At 43.0% G+C, this 26,137-nt stretch overlaps 1 protein-coding gene across 5 annotated transcripts in view; it reads right to left on the reverse strand.

The window, feature by feature from the left end:
* LOC126416192 (uncharacterized) overlaps positions 1-26,137 on the reverse strand; it is a 206,723-nt gene that overhangs the window by 36,398 nt on the left and 144,188 nt on the right. For all 5 annotated transcript variants that reach the window (XM_050083777.1, XM_050083779.1, XM_050083778.1 and 2 more), the window contains 5 exons: positions 25,569-25,961; positions 20,217-20,335; positions 19,862-20,057; positions 19,559-19,779; positions 8,937-9,053 (listed from right to left, as the gene is read on the reverse strand). In XM_050083777.1, coding sequence (XP_049939734.1) covers positions 8,937-9,053; positions 19,559-19,779; positions 19,862-20,057; positions 20,217-20,335; positions 25,569-25,961 — 1,046 coding nt within the window. The remainder of the gene's footprint in view (positions 1-8,936; positions 9,054-19,558; positions 19,780-19,861; positions 20,058-20,216; positions 20,336-25,568; positions 25,962-26,137) is intronic.

Consider the following 26,137-nt stretch of genomic DNA (forward strand, 5'->3'; position numbering starts at 1 on the left):
AGCTTATGATTCTCGTGATTCCCATTATCTTAAATTTCTCAGTACGAAACTTAGTAAGATTGATTAGTTATATATTTAACAAACAATCAAATTGCCACCATGAGACTTCAAAATGATCATGTGTCCAAAGTGAAGATTATTTTACAATGAGGCAGAACACATATCTAGATCAAGAAAAATCTCTCCCCCCCCCCCCCCCCCCCTCTCTCTCTCTCTCTCTCTCTCTCTCTCTCTCTCTCTATCTAATGGAGGAGGAGATGGAGAAAGATTTGGAGTGTTTAGGAAAGGGACATGTATTTAATATGTTATGAGAGTCAGTGAGGACCCCACAATTTAAGAAACTGACGAAGAAAACAGAATGTGTGAAAATTAGGTCACAGTGTTAAAATGATCACCGCGAGCCTCTCCATGGCATGTCTGATGTCATCAGTCACTTTGATTAATGAAATTGCTGAGCTATGGTGTTTTCAGAAGCTTGATTTATGTTAATAACAAATGATACAACTTCCAAGGAAACTGTTCACAAACAATGTATTTCAAGGCTTTGAAACTGTCGGTAATATGCTGACCAACATACGATCACACAGCTTTGTTTCTATTTACATGCTAAAATGATGTCTGTAGTTAAGGTGTTGCCTTAAGGCTGATAATTTATTGCAACTTGAGAGATTAGTGCAGTTGAGAAAAAGTTGTCAGGTTCATCTGTAGAGGCTCAAATAACATCAGAATTTGCCTTTCCTATGCTAAAGCTGCCTAGTTTTTAAATGCTTCAGGCCTGAGCTCACTATCTACAACAGACCACTCATTTGTGGTTTACATGTTGCACACCTCCACTTCACTTTCACAGTTTAGTGCATACTTTATAAAGTTCGTATGTTGGATTTTTCTTGATTCTTCTATGTGCAGAGTCTCGTTTCCTACCTGACACAGCTCCATAGTTATTCACCGAGAAGAAGCTCCCTAAGCATCTAATGTCAGCCCATAGCTTATATCTTGCCATGGGATATCAAACAGTCCTTTTGTAGGGCATCATGGTTGATCTGTTCTAAGTTTGTGTGATTAGGTGAGATTTTTCTTTGGCATCTGCATGGAGCACATTAAGAATTTCACATCATGAGCAGAAAGAACCAGAGGAGAATTACTTTAACTCTCTTCTTTATTTCTTTTATGTCTAGTAGGGTGTTTTTGTGTGGCATGTGATGGCTTGGATCCAGAAATATATGGTGTGATCAAAAAGTTTCCATTTGATGGCACTGTTGCTCTATAAATGCACTATAGTGCGACTTTGGCGCTGGTATACATACCCTGACACATAGGCAAGGAATTAGTGTGGCATTCATGTCTTTCTGACGTGTGCGCACTGAATTCATAAACTTGCAACTTACATACACATGATTGCAGTCTCAGGCAACTGAGGCCACACTCCCAGCTGCAGCACAAGTTGCTTGATGGGAGTGGGGACTGGGTGGGGTAAGGATGGGGAGGGATAGTAGGGTATGGGTGGTGGTCAGTGAAGTGCTGCAGGTTAGATGGAGGGCAGTCGAGAGGTGAGGAGGGGGTGCTGGAATGGGAAAGGAAGGGGCCAGGATGGGTGAGGTCAATGACTAACGAAGGTTGAGGCCTGGAGGGTTACGGGAATGTAGGATCTATTGCAGGGAGAGTTTATATTGCAGAGAAAGTTTCCCTGCAATATATCCTACGTTCCTATAACTCCTATAACCAACCTTCTTTAGTCATTGTCCTAACTCATCCAGCCCCTTCCCTTTTCTTATTCCAGCAATACAAAGCCCTCATTCCACCATCACACCCAGTCTTTTTAGTTCTCTCCTTTTCCGATACCCCCTCCCTCCCCTGCCCTCCGTCTAAGGCCGGTATTACACTATCAAATTTCTTTGTCAAAGATATTTGTTGGTGTAATAGGGAACTTTGTTAAATGTCATCCAATATTTGATCAAATCTAGGGCCTTGCTGTAGATTTGATCAAAGAAGTCATTTGTCTTCTGTTCACTGCAATGTGATATGTTACCACATGGAGCACTAGCATTGCTGCAGCGTTCTGTCGTCTGTAGTGTTTTTATAAACATTGCCGGTAAATACAATTGGTGAGTGCCAACAACTACAAAATTAATAGAGATGTATGAAGCTGATGAGGCGCTTTACAACGTGAGGCACCCTGAATACAAAAATAGATTAAGAAGATTGGAGACCTAACCTAAACTAACCTATCTTAACCCAACCCTCTCCTGTAGCAAGTAATCTGAGTGTTGCAGTGAGACTGTCTTCTCCAGATGTAGCAGTTCTTAAGTGAATATTGTACTTTGTGATATCAGGATACACTTCACTGAGCACATACAGAAATTTATGCTGATCCATTCTTAAGTAATTGATGTATGACTTGATGTCCTCCACTATAAGCCCACGTAACAAATTTTGTTGAATGCTTTTATCGTGTCATCGTGAAACCCACGGTTTCACCCAGACATGTTTCCTTCCCCCCCCCCCCCCCCCCTTTCTCTTCCGCATGTGCACACAGTGTAATAGTGATGCATGCAACTGCTGCGGTTAATAACAAGTTGTTGTCGTCAGCCATCTTGAACTTTGACGAAAAATATGATGACAGTGTAATACCCCTTCTCGCGCCACGTCAAAGATTTTTGTCAAATATATTTGACGGAATATTTGATCACATCTTTGATAGTGTAATACCGGCCTAACTTGCAACACTTCACTACCCACCACCCCTACCCTACTACCCCCCCCCCCCTCCCCGACCTACCAGCCTCCTCCTTACCCCCATACAGTCGCCACTCCCACCATTCACTGGTGCTGTTGCTTGCAGTGTGGCCTCTGGTGCCTGAGATTGCAGTCCTGTGTGTGTGTGTGTGTGTGTGTGTGTGTGTGTGTGTGTGTGTGTGTCTGAATTTTTGGCAAAGACCTCATTGACCAAAAGCTTTATTTGTGACAGTCTTTTTATTGTGCTTACCTGCGATTCAGCACCTCCACTATGAGGCGAGTAGCAACTTACCTTTTCATAATATTGTTGCATTCCCTACATAACATTGTTATAACTAAGAGTGGAACAGTTTCCTTAAATTTTCTGCAGAGAGAGATTTAACTGGAACTTTATATTATGTCTCTCATAATTTTTACATACTCATACTGTGACACTTGTGAGGTCCAAGACAAATGGGAGGATGGTACAACAACTATTTTTCGTGCTTTATTGATAAGCCAGAGAAAAATTCTGAACAGATATATTTATTTTGAGAAACAAGAACCCTGCTTCTATTACATCATTAGATCCAATGCACTTATTACTGCACGTCAGAGAGAACATATGCTCCTAAACTGTCCCCATTATGAGGAACACAACTGATCTTTGAGAACGTATAACCTGTGAGATGAACAGGAGTAAGAGGGGATGTTTGGTTTAAGAGAAGAACTAATTTAAGTTCAGCTGCAGAAATGGTTGCAAAACTCATTAAAATGAGCTGTTAATGATATCACAGGTATCGGTTCTTGGTTTTGAAATAAATATGGATTATTCTCCCTCAAGAACTTCTTATAAGTTTTATACTTCATCTGGAGTACTGTAATGGTTTCATAGAGAACATTACCTCTGAATGATGTGAAAAGTGTAGCGACACTGAGGTAAGTGTTGTCACAATATTTCCTTTTGGACTTGCCTTGATGATAATGGGATGGTTTGGAAGGAAACTTGCCTCAGTGAGAGTGGATCATGTCCTAAATTTCCGTTGCAATTTTATGTGGTCTGTTGCTGTGTTTCCCTCTTCTGTCTCCTACTGTATGGGCAGTAGTGTTCAACACCTTAACAACTGTTCTCAAACAACTCTTGGTAACTTGCAAGACTCATAGGAATAGGGATTTACAGACTACTGTCTTATTATTGTTGCATTTTTTATGGTATATACAGGTGGAGCTATGATTCTGACCAGACCTAGATGCATTTCTTTTCAATTAAACTTCACACCAGTGTATCTTGTGTGTTCTTAGTGTTGTAAAATTCCTGGGAATGTAAAATTGATGAAATATTCCCAGGGAATATTGCCGGCAATATTCCCAAAATCCATAAATTCCTGGGAATTTATGATTAATTAGCAAGATAGTTCAAAAAACTGTTAGTAGGTAAAAGCGGCAATTACATGGTTAAATCTTACGTGGATCTGGACTTAACGTCCTTGTTAGAAATAAATACATTTTTTTGGTTTTCAGTGTTTTAAATATCAAAGAACTAGCCCTAAAACTGCCAAGTGTCGACATTTATGACTTGCCAGGTGTACCGGTATGAAATGAGCGTGGTTTTTGTGTGTGTGTGTGTGTGTGTGTGTGTGTGTGTGTGTGTGTGTGTGTGTGTGAAAATGAAACACTAATTTTGAATTGAAATTGGCAAAAAATAACACTGTCCTGAATTTCTCTTCTTCTTCATGACCTCTTTCTTCCACTTCCCCTTCTAAATTTTACGTTTCCTTCCAAATGGGTGGTTCTCATAATCACACTCCATACTGGATATACATCCACTTCCTATATTTTGTTTACAGTCCTTATTTACTTCCTAAGCAATGTTGCCAAACATAAATTCCATAGTACGGATATCCCATCACTGACAAATACATCTCAGCACAGCGCACATCCATTACTGGTACGTGTGGTGTGGAAGTTGTCTACTGGCTATGGCAGTTGATGGAAAATTGACTTTGAGCAGCACAACCGTCAACTGTTTCTGGAAGGGGTTGCATCTGGTGGACAGTAGTAACAACTTGTGAGCACAAAGACTGGTTCGTACAGACTGGGGTCGCTTCAGCTTGCTTCACAGGATAGATGGCTGACTTAAGCCCATCAAGCATTCTCATATTTCAGGTAATGCTATGATTTCATAAGAGCATCAACTATGTCCAAAGGGATTAACCCGTCTCCAGCAGAATCAATGTTGAACACAAGTCAGCTACGATGCCTAACCAGTTTGAAGAAGAGAATTAGATATTTCTTTTTGACTGGTCACCTTTGGTCCAGACCTCAGTCCCATTGAAAATAAGTATGTGGAGATAAACACACTGTGTGAAAAAACTGGCCTGATCCTGGTTTAAGAACCTATGATGACCTCCATAATGTCACGGTAAGTGGTCACTGAATTGAAGGAGTTTGGATGGCATATTAAGTGGTAAAGAAAACACATGCTTTTCCCATTTGAGAGTTCAAAAAATCTTATTTAGAACTGTAGACTGTTTGTTTTGTTAATTTCATGTCTCTCATAGTTTAAAATACTGCAGTAAAGTAGAAAATAATAATCAAGCCAAATAAAACTGCCATTTAGAAGGTGCTTATTATCAGTCAACATGCTAATGAAATATGAATTCACTGTATTAAGTGTTACAATATTTAGGTGTTTCTTACTGTTGCTCCAACTTTGACTCCGTATCATGACTTTAAGTGCCTAAAATTGTAAGGATGGCATGGAGCAGATTTCCTTGTGTGTTTTTACAAGGTGCATGCTTTGTGCTGAGTGTCAATAAGGCGTAACACCCTCAATAACACAATCAATCACAGATGTCTTACACTTTTATGAGCAACTGCTCTTTCCCAATTCCAAAGATAACTGCGGGTTGCGCTTTAGGAGGCACATTGGCAAATGAGCAGTACAGTGATGGGGCGAAACAGTGGTACACAAGATTGAAATTTTACAGAAAGATGACAACTTCGATAAATTTACACTTACAGTCTTCAGAGTTTCCATTGCATTTTGCTGTTTGTGATGGTTTGTGTGATGAATGATGGAAAGTGGACTCTATGAATTGTGAGTAAGATGTGATTAACTAATTTCCTTACTTGTTCGAAATTTCCTATGCTTCATAAATGAAGTTATCAGGTATTTTGTTTCGAATCGCAACAACTTCTGTTATTAGGTCCCATCATAATCACAACCTCAGAACGCATGATATGTTACAAAATACAGAAAATCTAACAATAAAAGTGACTGTAAGCATACATGTTACTTTTGTTGTTCTTTGAGGTCCAATCTCAACCATCAGCTTGTAAACTATCACATATGTGGTAAAACAGCCAAATATTTGTGTCAACCAAAGATTATAAGATTGAGTGATTCTCATTGGCTGCAGTATACTATCACACAATTGGCCACAACTAATGATAACAAATTGCAAACTGCAGCACACAATGGAAAGCTGCAAACACTGTAAGTGCACTTCAACCAGGACTTTTTGATAAAGATCACTTTCTTTTATGATTGCTACTTTGAGAAAATGCCATACATCTGATTGATGATTTAAATATGGAGGGCCAAATGATGATGAGAATCTGAGACTTGTAATGCGTAGCTATGAGTTAACATTGTTTTAACAACTTCCATCTCAGTGAATTCCATAAAATGAATTATATTAAGATCATTGTTTGTATTTACCTGTAGAGAACCTAGTGACTATTCAGCTGACTTCTGCATAATGGCTACATCAATGGAAGAAATGACTACTTGTTTACATTCATCCCTGAAATGCTAAGTGTATGTGAAAAATAGGAGGGCATGCAGAAAAGTAATGCACCCGAATTTTTTTTTTTGTGAACACTCTTAAAGCATTTTAAATGTAAGAAACATTACTAATATTCTATGTCTTTTCTTCATACCTACATATTTACTTCTTGACATAGCTTCCCTGGTAATGAACACATTTCTCCCAGCGAGAGACTAGTTTTTTGCTTCTGTCACTGTAGAATGTTTGACTTTGTTGACAGAGCCACGAACTCACATTTTCCTGCACTGCTTCATCACTATTAAAGTTATATCCACAAAGGTGTTCTTTAAGTTTTGGAAATGGATGAAAATGGAATGGCTCCAAGTCTGGACTGAAACACGGTGGTCAATGACAGGGAACCCAAGATGTCTGTTGTTAGATGTCACAGCACTTGTGTGTGGTCTGGCACTGTCACGCGCAAGAAAAAGGTGCCCTATGTGAATACTAACCCATTGAGTTCGAAACTCTATTACAGCATGCTATTTCTCACACACTGCCAGAGTTACACTACACACCACCACATTACATGCTACAATTCTGAGCCCTCTAGTGGCACATAGCTGCAAATATGTAGACGTGAAGTATAAGGATGTAGAATGTTAATAATGTTTGTTTTATTTAAAAAGCTTTAGGAGTTTTCACCTAAATAATTCAGAGGCATTACTTTTCAGCAAACCCTTGTATATATGTGTTAGTTAGTTCTCAGGGATACTGTCAGGGCATACTGCTTCCAACAGATCAAACCTAATAATTAGGGACCTGAAAAATTCGCATTTTGTGCTAAATGTGAAATAGAAGTGAATTCTGCCTTAAAATGCAAAGAGACTTAATAGATGCTATTTCATAGCAATTTGTATCCTGATGAACTATTTTATCAGAGATTGTGTTAAAAAGTTTTATTTTCTACTTACAAATATTGAAAATGTAACCAATTTTCAGTTACTCATATTGTACACCTTCTGGCAAAGCCGAATAATGTGTGTAAGAACCTGTTTGCAAAATAAAAAGTGTATGAACAAAAAATGTATCAATACGCTCAATGATTGGGGACCATGTTTATTGTGGACAGTTGAAAGGTCTATTTAAGACACATGCAACATAGTAGTGCTCAGCCATGGGACCTAGCATTTTACTACTAAGAAACATGTATGTTTGTTAGCCATAGCTCAAAAAATGGTATAATGCTTACACTTTTAACATAGCAAATTAGGTGAGGGATGTTGTAAACTTTAGTCGCATCAAATACCGCTTTAGATCGGGCCTGAACTACATCGTTAACAATACTGGATAACCTCAACAAACAATTGCGTAGTACCTGTCCCCAAATGAATTGTTTACTTTTCTTATTTTCAAGTAAGTACAGCAACTAATCCTAGTCCATCACTGATTTCGATTACCACCCTTACAACACCAGAAGAGAACCGATTGGTGATCCTTGTAACAATGTGTCAGTTCTGCTGTAGGCCGCTGCTCTGTTAAAGAGATGCGAGGCTTATTTCCCTGCACTGCTCCTCTCCTGTCTGGTGGTTAAAATTCTGGTTTGTTTACACTTGCAGCTGGCTGCCAATATAGCCTATAGTGCCTGCACTCTGTGCTACAATGACTGGAAAATGAAATCCTCAGTTCTTTTTTCGATTGCACCAAAATTATTCCCTTAACGTAAAAATAATGTTACCATATTTTCAATTCTACTTCTATGCTAAGTACCTTGTCAGTTCAATCAACAATGTTGTCAAACATGGGTTGCATGGGTATGAATGCCCACGAAACATTGAATTGAGCGGGAAAAGACAAGTAATGTTTGAAACATCTTAATTCAGCGACACATTCAGTTCACTGGCAGGAAAATACCACTGCTTTTCAACAGTGCAAATCATTCTTGGAAGCTTAAATATTGCCAAACGAAGAAAACAAAGGCAGTTTTGGAACAAAGAGGTGTTGAGGTTTTTGCAAAAGCAAACAATCAAATCAAGAAGTTCCCAATTAGCAGTTTTTTAAATAGTCAGTTTCAAATAACTAAGGCTTTCACTCATGTAGCAGACAACCTTTTATGTTAGTGCATTAAAAAAATAACAAGAAAATTTTTAAAAAAATCACCATACACAATGGTTACACTGAGCATTAGGGGCAGCCAGTGCAGACAGTTCTAGGGAGAAAGCAAAAGAACGTGACAATTGAGAGGGGAGGAATACTTATGGCAAGCAGAGGGTAAGTAAGTATCAAGTAGCACGAGGAAGATTAATTATGCTAACAATCACAAAATGGAGGGAGGGGGGGGGGGTCAGGATCTGATGCGGGACAAGGGCAGGAGGGAGAGAGAGAGAGAGAGAGAGAGAGTGTTTATTCAGAAAGTTATTGATCAGCTTCAACTAAATGAAGATAATTACTCACCTCTTCAGGTAAACTATTAGGTAATCTGGGTATCTCCACACAGACAATGTCTTTGTTGCACACTGGTTTTTCTGGCAAACAGGGCAGTACCAAGGATTATGCTCATCTAACTGCTCACTGAAAATTAATTCTTTCATTTTAGTATCCATTTGACTCAAGTATATATGTTATACAAATTTATAATGTCATATGACAATTCCTAAAAATTCCTTCTGGTATTTAGTGAAAACTGTCAAATTACTTCTGTCTATTAGGCTCACTTGGGCCCTCTAAACAGGCCTTTACTTATATTAATTGATTGAAGTGAAGTTAAGTTTGGAATGTAACCACCCTCAAGTGTGAATTGAAAATATATTTACTGACTTTGCCCGGTGAGCTTATGGTCATAAGAATATTATATCCAACCACACCGTCATCAAAAACCTTCTATATGTGAAATGTCATCTGAACATACTCATGAACAAAACTTATAAAAATTACAGTTAAACTTTATACAGACACAGGAGTAATACACTCCTGGAAATTGAAATAAGAACACTGTGAATTCATTGTCCCAGGAAGGGGAAACGTTATTGACACATTCCTGGGGTCAGATACATCACATGATCACACTGACAGAACCACAGGCACATAGACACAGGCAACAGAGCATGCACAATGTCGGCACTAGTACAGTGTATATCCACCTTTCGCAGCAATGCAGGCTGCTATTCTCCCATGGAGACGATCGTAGAGATGCTGGATGTAGTCCTGTGGAACGGCTTGCCATGCCATTTCCACGTGGCGCCTCAGTTGGACCAGCGTTCGTGCTGGACGTGCAGACCGCGTGACGACGACGCTTCATCCAGTCCCAAACATGCTCAATGGGGGACAGATCCGGAGATCTTGCTGGCCAGGGTAGTTGACTTACACCTTCTAGAGCACGTTGGGTGGCACGGGATACATGCGGACGTGCATTGTCCTGTTGGAACAGCAAGTTCCCTTGCCGGTCTAGGAATGGTAGAACGATGGGTTCGATGACGGTTTGGATGTATCGTGCACTATTCAGTGTCCCCTCGACGATCGCCAGTGGTGTACGGCCAGTGTAGGAGATCGCTCCCCACACCATGACGCCGGGTGTTGGCCCTGTGTGCCTCGGTCGTATGCAGTCCTGATTGTGGCGCTCACCTGCACGGTGCCAAACACGCATACGACCATCATTGGCACCAAGGCAGAAGCGACTCTCATCGCTGAAGACGACACGTCTCCATTCGTCCCTCCATTCACGCCTGTCGCGACACCACTGGAGGCGGGCTGCACGATGTTGGGGCGTGAGCGGAAGACGGCCTAACGGTGTGCGCGACCGTAGCCCAGCTTCATGGAGACGGTTGCGAATGGTCCTCGCCGATACCCCAGGAGCAACAGTGTCCCTAATTTGCTGGGAAGTGGCGGTGCGGTCCCCTACGGCACTGCGTAGGATCCTATGGTCTTGGCGTGCATCCGTGCGTCGCTGCGGTCCGATCCCAGGTCGACGGTCACGTGCACCTTCCGCCGACCACTGGCGACAACATCGATGTACTGTGGAGACCTCACGCCCCACGTGTTGAGCAATTCGGCTGTACGTCCACCCGGCCTCCCGCATGCCCACTATACGCCCTCGCTCAAAGTCCGTCAACTGCACATACGGTTCACGTCCACGCTGTCGCGGCATGCTACCAGTGTTAAAGACTGTGATGGAGCTCCGTATGCCACGGCAAACTGGCTGACACTGACGGCGGCGGTGCACAAATGCTGCGCAGCTAGCGCCATTCGACGGCCAACACCGCGGTTCCTGGTGTGTCCGCTGTGCCGTGCGTGTGATCATTGCTTGTACAGCCTTCTCGCAGTGTCCGGAGCAAGTATGGTGGGTCTGACACACCGGTGTCAATGTGTTCTTTTTTCCATTTCCAGGAGTGTAGTTATAAAAAACACGAACTATAATAGGGCTAAGGACAATATGAAGAGGTGCAAATATAACCCTTTGGCCACATCAGTTGGGCTTGTTACATACTGAGCTGAGCACTGAGTCTTTACCAACTAATGCATCTACCTGACTAAGTAGCCTGTGTTTGAGTTTCTACCTCGGCCAGGACCACCCAAATGGCCTGCTTGCCCCTGTGCTGAATATTTCTGGAGTACTTTCTGTGATGTCTCCTTTTGTTACATCTCCAAGGTCTCTGTTCATTTGCTACCGATTAGTGGTAGTCTCCCGTACAAAGTGATTACTGAAGATATGGACTACTAGAAATTTAATGTCAGATGGATCCAGATTGCAGAATTCTATGATCGTGGTACTTCAAACACGACAACAATGTGTAAAAACAAATCAGACTGTGTACTTTCACAGGCACTGTGAAACAATTTCTGTAGGATCATTCAATTTTTTTTTTAAATAAATAAACTGAAGATACTTTATGAACATACTTCATATATTTTTGATTTTAACAACGGCTAACCAATGAAAATTGTTCGTAAGAGTGCGCTTATGCTTTAAATGTTTGGGTGTTTAACTATTAACTTTGCTATAATATGCAATATTACTTGCATAATTGAAAAACATTTTAGGAACAGTGTTGTGTCAGCTTCATTAATGTTTTTGCTGCATTTTCTGTAAGTAGCTTAGCCCTTATAGTTGTGTGGCCACAGAAATTAAATTTGCATATTTCATTGGACTTCCGATGAAATTAAAGAAATTAAAGAAATAAAATCCTTGGGAAAGCAATAATTTCACAATTTTAACAATACAAGGACCAACATTAATGAAGGATCTTGACAAAAACCAAGTGAATAATTTGTTCTTGGTATATATCTGTGCCAAATAGTGAAATACAAATGAGCTTCAGCCAGAAGGGAAAAAAGGAACAATCACATATAAAATTTTGAACCATGAAATGCAAGAAAAACACTGCAAAGGGGGATAGGAAGAGATTTCTTCTCTCCATTATTATTATTATTATTATTATTATTATTATATTCTAGCTTGATGACAGAAGTTAATCCAGTCTGTAGAACTTGTAAGAAAATCATGGTGCTTGAGATAGGTCAAGTAAGGTATAGGGCTCACAACATTTAATGTATAATGAAGTTTTTCCCTTGTGTGGATAGTAATGCACAGAGATGAAAATGTTGCTGTACAAAAATATTGGAGGGAACATGAAAAATATTCATTCATTCTTATTCCTTACATCCCATCAAGGAGGACCATCAAAGGCAGAAAACCAGTAAGAAACATTCCACATGGGAAAAATATATATAAAAAACAAAGATTCTGTAACTTACCAAACGAGAAAGCGCTGGTATGTTGATAGACACAATAAAAAACACACAAACAAATTTCAAGCTTTCGCAACCCAAGGTTGCTTCATCAGGAAAGAGGGAAGGAGAGGGAAAGACTAAAGGATGTGGGTTTTAAGGGAGAGGGTAAGGAGTCATTCCAATCTCGGGAGTGGAAAGACTTACCTTAGGGGGAAAAAAGGACAGGTATGCGCGCGCGCGCGCACACACACACACACACACACACACACACACACACACACACACACACACACACACAGATATATCCATCCGCACATATACAGACATATGTAAATACAAAGAGGTTGGGCAGAGATGTCAGTCGAGGCGGAAGTACAGAGGAAAGATGTTGTTGAATGACAGGTGAGGTACGAGGGGGCGGCAACTTCAAATTAGCGGAGGCTGAGGCCTGGTGGGTAATGGGAAGAGAGAATATATTGAAGGGCAAGTTCCCATCTCCGGAGTTCTGATAGGTTGGTGTCAGTGGGAAGTATCCAGATAACCCGGACGGTGTAACACTGTGCCAAGATGTGCTGGCCGTGCACCAAGGCATGTTTAGCCACAGGGTGATCCTCGTTACCAACAAACACGGTCTGCCTGTGTCCGTTCATACGAATGGACAGTTTGTTGCTGGTCATTCCCACATGGATGGCTTCACAGTGTAGGCATGTCAGTTGGTAAATCACGTGGGTGCTTTCACACGTGGCTCTGCCTTTGATCATGTACACCTTCCATGTTACAGGACTGGAGTAGGTGGTGGTGGGAGGGTGCATGGGACAGGTTTTACACCGGGGGTGGTTACAAGGGTAGGAGCCAGAGGGTAGGGTAGGTGGTTTGGGGATTTCATAGGGATGAACCAAGAGGTAACGAAGGTTAGGTGGATGGTGGAAAGACACTCTTGGTGGAGGGGGAAGGATTTCATGAAGGATGGCTCTCATTTCAGGGCAGGATTTGAGGAAGTCGTATCCCTGCTGGAGAGCCACATTCAGAGTCTGATCCAGTCCCAGAAAGTATCCTGTCACAAGTGGGGCACTTTTGGGATGGTTCTGCGGGAGGTTGTGGGTTTGGGGGGATGAGGAAGTGGCTCTAGCCATTTGCTTCTGTACCAGGTCGGGAGGGTAGTTGCCGTATGCGAAAGCTGTTTTCAGGTTATTGGTGTAATGGTTCAGGGATTCAGGACTGGAGCTGATTCGTTTGCCATGAAGACCTAAGCTGTAGGGAAGGGACCATTTGATATGGAATGGGTGGCAGCTGTCATAATGGAGGTACTGTTGCTTGTTAGTGGGTTTGATGTGGACGGATGTGTGAAGCTGGCCATTGGACAGATGGAGGTCAACGTCCAGGAAAGTGGCATGTGATTTGGAGTAGGACCAGGTGAATCTGATGGAACCAAAGGAGTTGAGGTTGGAGAGGAAATTCTGGAGTTCTTCTTCACTGTGAGTCCAGATCATGAAGGTGTCATCAATAAATCTGTACCAAACTTTGGGTTGGCAGGCTTGGGTAGCCAAGAAGGCTTCCTCTAAGCGACCCATAAATAGGTTGGCGTACGAGGGGGACATCCTGGTACCCATGGCGGTTCCCTTTAATTATTGGTATGTCTGGCCCTCAAAAGAGAAGAAGTTGTGGGTTAGGATGAGGAAAGAGGTTTTAGGTAGGGTAGCAGCTGAAAATAAGTGCTCCATCGCAGCGAGGCCCTGGACGTGCAGGATATTTGTGTATAAGGAAGTGGCATCAATGGTTACAAGGATGCTTTCCGGGGGGTTACAGGTTTGGTAAGGATTCAGGTATTCGAGAAAGTGGTTGGTATCTTTGATGAAGGATGGGAGACTGCATGTAATGGGTTGAAGGTGTTAATCTACATAGGCAGAGACCTATGCCTAATTCGGTGGCCTTGGAATCACATGGAACCCCTGATGTCGCTGCGTCTTCCGGCAGTGAGCATCTTACCGGTCAGCCATCACTCCAGGGTGAATGGCGGACAGTGGTGGGCTCGCGCGTGCCTGGCCGAAAGGCGAAGGTGGGATCTGGCCGCGTGGCAGCTGCCTTACCCCTTTCCAACAGGTACGGGGTGCTTCCTAGTGGTGATGACATCGTTTCCGAGCCACCACAGGATGCCTCGCCTGTTGGGCCAGTGGCCGATTCTCCGGCAAGGTCCCGACAGTCACAGAGGGCGGGCCTATTAGTTATAGGGAGCTCCAACGTTAGGCGGGTTATGGAGCCCCTCAGGAAAATAGCGGGTAGGTCGGGGAAGAATGCCAGTGTGCACTCGGTGTGCTTGCCGGGGGGTCTCGTCCGTAATGTGGAGGAGGCCCTTCCGGCAGCTATTGAACGCACTGGGTGTGACCGGCTGCAGATAGTAGCACATGTCGGAACGAATGACGCCTGCCGCTTGGGTTCTGAGGCCATCCTTGGTTCCTTCCGGCGGCTGGCTGATTTGGTGAAGACAACCAGCATCGCATGCGGAGTGCAAGCTGAGCTTAATATCTGTAGCATAGTGCCCAGAGTCGATCACGGTCCTCTGGTTTGGAGCCGTGTGGAGGGTCTAAACCAGAGGCTCAGACGACTCTGCGACTATAATGGTTGCAAATCATCGACCTCCGTTATTGGGTGGAGAACTGTAGGGCCCCCCTAGACAGGTCAGGCATGCACTACACACCGGAAGCAGCTACTAGGGTAGCAGAGTACGTGTGGCGTGCACACGGGGGTTTTTAGGTTAGAGGGACCCCCCCTTGGGCGAAACGATAAAATACCCGACGGCTTACCAGAGAGGACATTATCATCGTTGATAAAGAACGTCCGTCCTCAGAGACCAAAAACAGGAAAAGTTAACATAATATTGGTAAACTGCAGGAGTATCCAGGGCAAGGTTCCTGAATTAGTATCTCTTATTGAAGGAAATAGTGCGCATATAGTATTAGGAACGGAAAGTTGGTTAAAACCGGAAGTGAACAGTAACGAAATCCTAGACACAGAATGGAATATATACCGCAAGGATAGGATAAACGCCAATGGTGGAGGAGTATTTATAGCAGTAAAGAATTCAATAATATCCAGTGAAGTTATTAGCGAATGCGAATGTGAAATAATCTGGGTTAAGTTAAGTATCAAAGGTGGGTCAGATATGATAGTCGGATGCTTCTACAACCACCTGCATCAGCAACCGTAGTAGTTGAGCGCCTCAGAGAGAACCTGCAGAATGTCGTGAAGAAGTTTCGTGATCATACTATTGTAATAGGGGGAGACTTCAATCTACCAGGTATAGAATGGGATAGTCACACAATCAGAACTGGAGCCAGGGACAGAGACTCTTGTGACATTATCCTGACTGCCTTGTCCGAGAATTACTTCGAGCAGATAGTTAGAGAACCAACTCGTGAAGCTAACGTTTTAGACCTCATAGCAACAAATAGACCGGAACTTTTCGACTCCGTGAATGTAGAAGAGGGTATCAGTGATCATAAGTCAGTGGTTGCATCAATGACTACAAGTGTAATAAGAAATGCCAAGAAAGGAAGGAAAATATATTTGCTTAACAAGAGTGATAGGGCACAAATCGCAGAATATCTGAGTGACCACCATCAAACGTTCATTTCTGAGGAAGGGGATGTGGAACAAAAATGGAAAAAATTCAGAAACATCGTCCAGTACGCCTTAGATAAGTTCGTACCGACTAAGGTCCAAAGCGAGGGGAAAGATCCACCGTGGTATAACAATCATGTACGAAAGGTACTACGGAAACAAAGAAAGCTTCATCATAGGTTTAAGAGTAGTCGAATCATAGCTGATAAGGAAAAGCTGAACGAAGCGAAAAAGAGCGTAAAGAGAGCAATGAGAGAAGCATTCAACGAATTCGAACATAAAACATTGGCAAACAATCTAAACAAGAACCCTAAAAAGTTTTGGTCATATGTAAAATCGGTAAGCGGATCTAAATCCCCTATTCAGTCACTCGTTGACCACGATGGCACCGAAACAGAGGACGACCGAAGAAAGGCAGAAATACTGAATTCAGTGTTCCGAAACTGTTTCACTGCGGAAAATCGTAACACGGTCCCTGACTTCAGCCGTCGCACGGACGCCAAAATGGAAAATATTGAAATAAACGATATTGGAATTGAAAAACAACTGCTATCACTTAGTAGCGGAAAAGCATCCGGACCAGACGAGATACCCTTAAGATTCTACAGTGATTATGCTAAAGAACTTGCCCCCTTTCTATCAGCAATTTATCGTGGATCGCTGGAAGAACGTAAAGTACCTAGCGACTGGAAGAAAGCGCAGGTCGTTCCCATTTTCAAGAAGGGTCATAAATCAGATGCGAATAATTATAGGCCTATTTCGCTTACGTCAATCTGTTGTAGAATAATGGAACATGTTTTGTGTTCTCGTATTATGACGTTCTTAGATAATACAAATCTCCTTCATCATAACCAACATGGATTCCGCAAACAGAGATCATGTGAAACTCAGCTCGCCCTATTTGCCCAAGAAATTCACAGTGCCGTAGACACTGGCGAGCAGATTGATGCCGTATTCCTGGACTTCAGGAAGGCATTTGATACGGTTCCGCACTTACGTTTAGTGAAAAAAATACGAGCTTACGGAATATCGGACCAGGTTTGTGATTGGATTCAGGATTTCCTAGAAGAAAGAACACAACATGTCATTCTTAACGGTTCAAAATCTGCAGATGTAGAGGTAATTTCGGGAGTACCGCAGGGAAGCGTGATAGGACCTTTATTGTTTACAATATACATAAATGACTTAGTTGACAACATCGGTAGCTCTGTGAGGCTATTTGCAGATGACACGGTTGTCTACAAGAAAGTAGCAACATCAGAAGACTCGTACGTACTCCAGGAGGACCTGCAGAGGATTAATGCATGGTGCGACAGCTGGCAGCTTTCCCTAAACGTAGATAAATGTAATATAATGCGCATACATAGGGGCAGAAATCCATTCCAGTATGATTATGCCATAGGTGGTAAATCATTGGAAGCGGTAACGACCGTAAAATACTTAGGAGTTACTATTCGGAGCGATCTGAAGTGGAATGATCACATAAAACAAATAGTGGGAAAAGCAGGCGCCAGGTTGAGATTCATAGGAAGAATTCTAAGAAAATGTGACTCATCGACGAAAGAAGTAGCTTACAAAACGCTTGTTCGTCCGATTCTTGAGTATTGCTCATCAGTATGGGACCCTTACCAGGTTGGATTAATAGAAGAGATAGACATGATCCAGCGAAAAGCAGCGCGATTCGTCATGGGGACATTTAGTCAGCGCGAGAGCGTTACGGAGATGCTGAACAAGCTCCAGTGGCGGACACTTCAAGAAAGGCATTACGCAATACGGAGAGGCTTATTATCGAAATTACGAGAGAGCACATTCCGGGAAGAGATGGGCAACATATTACTACCGCCCACATATATCTCGCGTAATGATCACAACGAAAAGATCCGAGAAATTAGAGCAAATACGGAGACTTACAAGCAGTCGTTCTTCCCACGCACAATTCGTGAATGGAACAGGGAAGGGGGGATCAGATAGTGGTACAATAAGTACCCTCCGCCACACACCGTAAGGTGGCTCGCGGAGTATAGATGTAGATGTAGATACGTTCTGTGGGGGCTTGGTAACCAGCTACAATGGGGCGGCCGGGATGTTTGGGTTTGTGAATTTTAGGAAGTAGGTAGAAGGCAGGGGTGGGGGGTGTCGGTGGGGTCAGGAGGTTGATGGAGTCATGTGAAAGGTTTTGTAGGGGGCCTAAGGTTCTGAGGATTCCTTGAAGCTCCGCCTGGACATCAGGAATGGGGTTACTTTGGTAAACTTTGTATGTAGTGTTGTCTGAAAGCTGATGCAGTCCCTCAGCCACATACTCCCGATGATCAAGTAGCACAGTCGTGGAACCCTTGTCAGCCGGAAGAATGACGATGGATTGGTCAGCCTTCAGATCACAGATAGCCTGGGCTTCAGCTGTGGTGATGTTGGGAGTAGGATTAAGGTTTTTCAAGAAAGATTGAGAGGTAAGGCTGGAAGTGAGAAATTCCTGGAAGGTTTGGAGAGGGAGATTTTGAGGAAGAGGAGGTGGGTCCCACTGTGATGGAGGACGGAACTGCTCCAGGCAGGGTTCAATTTGGATAGTGTCTTGGGGAGTTGGATCATTAGGAGTAGGATTAGGATTATTTTTCTTCATGGCAAAGTGATATTTCCAGCAGAGACTACGAGTGTAGGACAGTAAATCTTTGACGAGGGCTGTTTGGTTGAATCTGGGAGTAGGGCTGAAGGTGAGGCCTTTGGATAGGACGGAGGTTTTGGATTGGGAGAGAGGTTTGGAGGAAAGGTTAACTACTGAATTGGGGTGTTGTGGTTCCTGAGGTTTTGGGGGGAGTGGAACTGGAAGTGGGAGATTGAGGTTTGTTGGAAAGGTTGTGGAGGGTGTGTGAGTTGCCTCTCCAGAGGTGGGAAACCAGGAGATTGGATAGTTTTTTGAGGTGGAGGGTGGCATGCTGTTCTAATTTGCGGTTGGCCTGTAGGAGGATGCTCTGAACAGCCGGTGTGGATGTGGGAGAGGAAAGATTGAGGACTTTGATTAGGGATAGGAGTTGACGGGTGTGTTCATCGGCTGAGTTGATGTGTAGGTGAAGGATTAGGCGGGTGAGGGCTATGGATTGTTTGGTTTGGAACTGGTTCAGGGACTGATGGAAAGAAGGGTTACTGCCAGATATGGGAACTTTAAGTGTGAGGCCTTTGGGGGTAATGCCAAATGTCAGACAAGCCTGAGTAAATAAAATATGGGAGCGTAATCTGGCTAGGGCGAAGGCATGTTTGTGGAGTGAATGTAAATAAAACTTAATGGGGTCGTTGTGGGAATGTTGTGAGGGTAACATGGTATTTAGAAGGGCTAAAATGAAAATAAAAATATATGGGGAGATAAAGGTGAACTAGAAAGCAACTGGAGTTCTGGTGTGTGTGTGTGTGTGTGTGTGTATGGGGGGGGGGGGGGGGGGGGAAGGGGGGGGAGAAGAGGGGGGAGGAGGGGGGGGTGTCTTGTCAAGTCACTTTAGAAAATTATCTGCAACCTGCATTTGATAACAGTTACGTTGACCTCAAATATTTCTTGAGATGTTAATATCAAAGAAACAAATGAAATGAGTATTAAAAATATGGAGTAAATTAACAAATTGGAATAGTCTACGGCTTAAGGCCAATTACGGTGTGAATGTAACAAGTAAAGTATAATATGGACTGTCAAACACAGTGCACTGAGAACACATTTGTATTTTATAGAGAAATTGATTGCTAGTTACCTCTCACTAAATGCATGTAAACAGTCATACAGCGACAGCGGGTCCTGGCAACGCAAAGTGGCCATACTGGGATGCTCAACTGTTGGAGCTTCGGGTTCTGGTGCAGAGTCTGTAAACCGTACAGCCAAAGTGTCACCGGTTTGCAACTGCACCTCTCCCTCAGACTCTATTCTGCATCCACGACAATGGACTGTGTATATACACCGTGAGCAATGGTAACCCTATAAAAGAGAAAAAAGTTTCAATACAACCAAGAATGTATGTGTTATGTACATAGGAAAATAGTTTCAAATTACTGCCTACCTGTCCATCAACAAGCAGAACAGAGTACGGCTGCTTATACGGAACAAGGCGATCTAGTGCATCATGCAGTTCCTTTCCTGAGAGGCGATTGGGAAGACGAATGAGATTTGGATGGCCAAATAGCCTCATTTTCTTTTTATTGTTATTCCCATCTCCGTCAGTGTCCAATCGGAAAACAACCGGAACATTTAACAGTCTACAGGAAACAAATGTTTTAATAAGTACGGAGAGGTCTTCCAAACATTTTACATACAAAATTCAGAAGACTGTTTCACTTTTATACACTATTTATAATAGTTGTAACAATAACAAAATAAAAGTTAAACATTAGATTAGAAAATATTATCTATACCACCTTATTGTGGGTTTGAAGTCTCCAAGCTTGTCCAGTTCAATAAATTCTGTCTCTGGTTTCACAGTTACACCACACACAGGACAGTTCAGTGTATCACCTCCATAATGTTTGCACGATGCCTAGATAAATACCGCAATATTTCAGTCTTTCTATTTGAAAACATTTCCATTAGCTATATTTCAATACAGCATGTGCCATGCAACTGTTACTGAATTATATTTAACAACAAAATAAAAACCAGAACATTACTGAACCAAAAATTACAGCATTCAGAATGATGATTACAGGTCTCTGCTGTTGTAGAAACCTTTTATGAATTGCACCACCTTACTTGTCAAGTTGTTATGCACAGTTTGCTTCAACCATATTGCCTAACGCTACATCCCAGTATGATGAATTATTTATTTTCTACCATGTTCTCCACAAATTTGATGTTTAGCGGGTTATTATTGTCATTCTTGCAAACTTTCATTACATTTTTTCCTCTTCTTCCATTTGGATTTAATGGAGGCGCTGTACATACAATGTTTCGAAGTTAATTTAAAAATTGCAAATCCATTTCACACATTCAGTTAGATGAATATGCCATATGCGAACCTCAGCTTGGCTCTGTTCCACTAACAGTGTTGCACTTCTTTTGTAAGTAGCCTCTCTTCTCTGCCCCCCCCCCCCCCCTTCCCAAGCTTCCCTCCTCCACTGCTTGTTTTGATACACATTAAAAAAATGATGACCTACAGTATCACTTTTTACATTTGATTTTTTTTTTAATGTCATAAATCACTCTTAAGCTTCCGTGCGTACATCTATTTTTACCCAGTATTGCTTTACAACTTACACAACTGTGTTAGAATTATTTATTATTGCGTAGTACAGTTACAAAATAGTCACAAAAGATGACAGATTTCAGCGACTCACAGCAATGACTAAAAATTGGAAAAACAATGTTAAACGTTAATAGAGCTTCGACAAAAATATATAAAAAAGAAATCTCGGCAGGGCATAAGCATCATGTATGGGAAACAGTGTATGTTTTGCCAGCCAATGACTAACATAGCAGGGTTCATAACGTTTTAATATAATTCAGGAATAGGCCAATATGTATTGTGGACATGACATTGCGTTGCTAATCTATTCTGTGCAACTCTTCACAGCTATGCATAACTCCTTCACCATCATTCATCTGATCCTGCTTTGCTTACAGTACCCAAGCCTGGGTCTCCCTCTACAATTTTCATTGACCCCCCCCCCTCCCTAAATACCTGATTTAACGAAGTTTTTGTTGAAAGATATAGTTCCAGTTTTATTATTCTAAATTTGAAAGTAAAGTGAATTTAGTAAAGGTTGATTGGAGCAGGAGTGAGGGAGGAAGGGAGAGAGAGGGGAGAGAGGGAGGAAGGGAGAGAGAGGGGAGGAGAGGGAGGAAGGGAGAGAGAGGGGGGGAGAGGGAGGAAGGGAGAGAGAGGGGGGAGAGGGAGGCAGGGAGAGAGAGGGGGAGAGGGAGAGAGGGGGGGAGAGAGGGAGGGAGAGGGAGAGAGGGGGGAGGGAGAGAGGGGGGAGGGAGAGAGGGGGGAGGGAGAGAGGGGGGAGGGAGAGAGGGGGGAGGGAGAGAGGGGGGAGGGAGAGAGGGGGGAGGGAGAGGGGGGAGGGAGAGAGGGGGGAGGGAGAGAGGGGGGAGGGGGGGAGGGGGAGAGAGAGAGAGGGGGAGAGAGAGGGAGGGGGGGAGAGAGGGAAGGGGGGAGAGAGGGAAGGGGGGAGAGAGGGAAGGGGGGAGAGAGGGAAGGGGGAGAGAGGGAAGGGGGAGAGAGGGAAGGGGGGAGAGAGGGAAGGGGGAGAGAGGGAAGGGGGGAGAGAGGGAAGGGGGGAGAGAGGGAAGGGGGGAGAGAGGGAAGGGGGGAGAGAGGGAAGGGGGGAGAGAGGGAAGGGGGGAGAGAGGGAAGGGGGGAGAGCGGGAAGGGGGGAGAGCGGGAAGGGGGGAGAGCGGGAAGGGGGGAGAGCGGGAAGGGGGGAGAGTGGGAAGGGGGGAGAGCGGGAAGGGGGGAGAGCGGGAAGGGGGGAGAGCGGGAAGGGGGGAGAGCGGGAAGGGGGGAGAGCGGGAAGGGGGGAGAGCGGGAAGGGGGGAGAGCGGGAAGGGGGGAGAGCGGGAAGGGGGGAGAGCGGGAAGGGGGGAGAGCGGGAAGGGGGGAGAGCGGGAAGGGGGGAGAGCGGGAAGGGGGGAGAGCGGGAAGGGGGGAGAGTGGGAAGGGGGGAGAGTGGGAAGGGGGGAGAGTGGGAAGGGGGGAGAGTGGGAAGGGGGGAGAGTGGGAAGGGGGGAGAGAGGGAAGGGGGGAGAGAGGGAAGGGGGGAGAGAGGGAAATTCAATTTATCTTGTCACATAGCAGTGCACAGACAAGAAAAAGCGCATTAAAAACTCTGAATATGACAATTCCTTTGAATTAAAATTTCAGTAAAATTGAGAAACAAAAATGTGCAAGACTGACTGTTTTTTGTTCTGAAATCAGCTTACTTTTATTCTCTGTTAAAAAAATTCATATTGTTGCTGTTGAAATGCATTGTGCAGTAGTGGGACATTCTTTACTTCAATGTGATGCAGCAAACACATACTGAAAATACTTGGCTGTTTCAACTGCTCCCATTTTTTCAATAATAGTATATGCACCAAGCTAAGTGTATTTAAGTGGTGCTACAACATATGCAACATCTGGCAGCTCATTTCTTACAATTGAAACACTGATATGTTCTGAATTCTACAACACATGGACATTTTGCCACACATGCTTATGTAATAATGAGGTATGATCTATTACTCCAGACAAATATGTAAAATCTGTAATAAGCAAAGTGAATAAAAACAGATTTGTTGGAGACGTTCTGGGGAACTTATGCATCTATGATGGAAATCACATAAAAGACACTAGTTTGACTAACTGGAGGACAGCTCCAGTGTTTGCAGTCCTTATCAAGTAGGCATAACAGCAGCACCAGGGTAAATCCAGAGATGTGCTACTAAGGCTGTAAGGGTAGTATATCCCACCTGCATGAAAGTGTAATAGGGATGTTCGGAGAAACTAGATGTGACTCCTTGGAAGAAAGCCAACAAAGTTCTTCCAAAATCCTGTTGGGTAGATTAAAGTGCACTGAGAGGCAGTAATTGCTTCCCATTAAACGTCTCAAAAGTGAGATCGACAGGAAGTGGAAAATGGCTAAGCAGGGATGGCTAGAGGACAAATGTAAGGATGTAGAGGCACATATCACTAGGGGTAAGATAGATACTGCCTACAGGAAAATTAAAGAGACCTTTGGAGAAAAGAGACCCACTTGCATGAATATCGAGGACTCAGATGGAAACCCAGTTCTAAGCAAAGAAGGGAAAGCAGAAAGTTGGAAGGAGTATATATAGGGTCTATACAAAGGTGATGTTCTTGAGGACAATGTTATAGAAATGGAAGAGAATGTAGATGAAGGTGAATTGGGAGATATGATACTGCATGAAGAGTTTGACAGAGCACTGAAAGACCTAAGTTGAAACAAGGCCCTGGGAGTAGACAACATTCCATTAGAACTACTCACAGCCTTGCGAGAGCCAAGCCTAACAAAACTCTACCATCTAGTGAGCAAGATGTATGAGGCAGGCGAAATACCCTCAGACTTCAAAAAGAATATAATAATTCCAATCCCAAAGAAAGCAGGTGTTGACAGATGTGAAAATTACCGAATTATCAGTTTAATAAGACACAGTTGCAAAATACTACACAAATTCTGAAGGTGGCAGGGGTAAAATACAGGGAGCAATAGGCTATTTACAATTTGTACAGAAACCAGATGGCAGTTATAAGAGTCAAGGGGCATGAAAGGGAAGCAGCGGTTCAGAAGGGAGTGAGACAGGGTTGTAGCCGCTCCCCGATGTTATTCAATCTGTATATTGAGCAAGCAGTAAAGGCAACAAAAGAAAAATTAAAATCCATGGAGAAGTAATAAAAACTTTGAGGTTCGCCAATGACATTGTAATTCTGTCAGACAGAGCAAAGGACCTGGAAGGGCAGCTGAACATAATGGACAGCGTCTTGAAAGGAGGATATAAGACAAACATCAACAAAAGCAAAATGAGGACAACGGAATGTAGTCGAATTAAATCAGGCGATGCTGTGGGAATTAGATTAGGAAATAAGACGTTTAAAGTAGTAAAGGAGTTTTGCTATTTGGGGATCAAAATAGCAGATGATGGCCAAAGGAGAGAGGATATAAAATGTAGACTGGCAATGGCAAGGAAAGCGTTTCTGAAGAAGAGAAATTTGTTAACATCGAGTATAGATTGAAGTATCAGGAAGTCATTTCTGAAAGTATTTGTATGGAGTGTAGCCATGTATAAACGATAAACAGTTTGGACGAGAAGAGAATACAAGCTCTGAAAATGTGGTGCTACAGAAGAATGCTGAAGATTAGATGGGTAGTTCACATAACTAATGGGGAGGTATTGAATAGAATTGGAGGGAAGAGAAATTTGTGGCACAGCTTGACTAGAAGAAGGGATCGGTCGGTAGGGCATATTCTGAGGCATCAAGGGATCACCAATTTAGTATTGGAGGGCAGCGTGGAGGGTAAAAATCGCAGAGGGAGACCAAGTGATGAATACACTAAACAGATTCGGAAGGATGTAGGTTGCAGTAGGTACTGAGAGATGATGAACCTTGCACAGGATAGAGCAGCATGGAGATCTGCAGCAAACTAGTCTCTGGACTGAAGACCACAACAACAACACGCAAAATATGAACAGGATTATCTCAAATAAAAACCAGTCTGGCTGAAATAAAGAAGGCAGTATTATCCACTGCTGCCAAACAAGTAATACCATAATTTAACATGTTTGTTCAAAGTGCAAGAAAGGACAAATGAAAGAAAAATCATTGGGCTGGAATAGGATTGAGCCCTGATACTTTTGATTTCTACTCTGACCCTCACATGACTAACCACATCAAGTACAAGAAATGGATGCTCTACAACTTTTCATTGTAACCTCTTAATGATGTGCATTCCTTGTTCCCCCCCCCCCCCCCCCCCCCCAAAAGAAGTAGTGATCCAGCAACAAAGGACTGCAGTAAATTGTTTGAAATCGTGGTCTAACGGCTATGAAAGTCTCAATCTTGAGAATTGTGGGGGAGGACCATATATTTTTATTTACATAATTTAGTTACTTAATGGTTCTAATTTCATCGCAAAATTTAATTATAATGAGTGAACATATGTTCACATAAGCTGAAAATTTTACAAGTGTTTCCTTCGAAATAAATTAAAGTGTTACAATTAAAACTCCATAAACTGTTCAAATTCCCTTTAGGTGCAAAAAAGCTAACAAACCTCTATGCATGATTCGCACAGCACACAACTGCACGACACGTGTCGACGAAGATTGGAGTCCATTTCCTCGAGACAGATGGCACAGCTCTTCCAGCCATCTCCCTTTTCATTAACAGCAGCAGTTAACCCCAATACAGTAGAATGTGGTTTGGCAGCTGTGGCACTGATGAGAGTGTCTGAATTCTCAGAAACCAACCTCTCGAAATCTTCTTGTGTTAATGGGCCCAAAGGATCGCCTGTATCAGTGGTTTGTGAAACTGAGCTTGTAAACGCTCCCCCCAGCCCAACACTCAGGTCACCCGCACAGCCTTCCTCCGCTACAGATTCTGTAAGATCCAGTGCAGCAGTTGCTGAGTCACCTCTTTCCACACTGTCATCAGGCATGCAGGTCACCTGAAAATGGAATCAAAGTTATACTTTGTCCTCTGAATGATAATATGGGAAGAGAGACAGAGAAAATGGAATTTTCTGAAAAAATTTTCCTAAGTAAAGGTGACAACTTCTATAGGCAACATCCCATTACATAAACAGACTGTGTTGCATGTTCCCGCATCCACACAAAAGTCTGG

Source organism: Schistocerca serialis, chromosome 8 (assembly GCF_023864345.2).
Source record: "Schistocerca serialis cubense isolate TAMUIC-IGC-003099 chromosome 8, iqSchSeri2.2, whole genome shotgun sequence".
In the NCBI taxonomy this organism is placed as follows: domain Eukaryota; kingdom Metazoa; phylum Arthropoda; class Insecta; order Orthoptera; family Acrididae; genus Schistocerca; species Schistocerca serialis.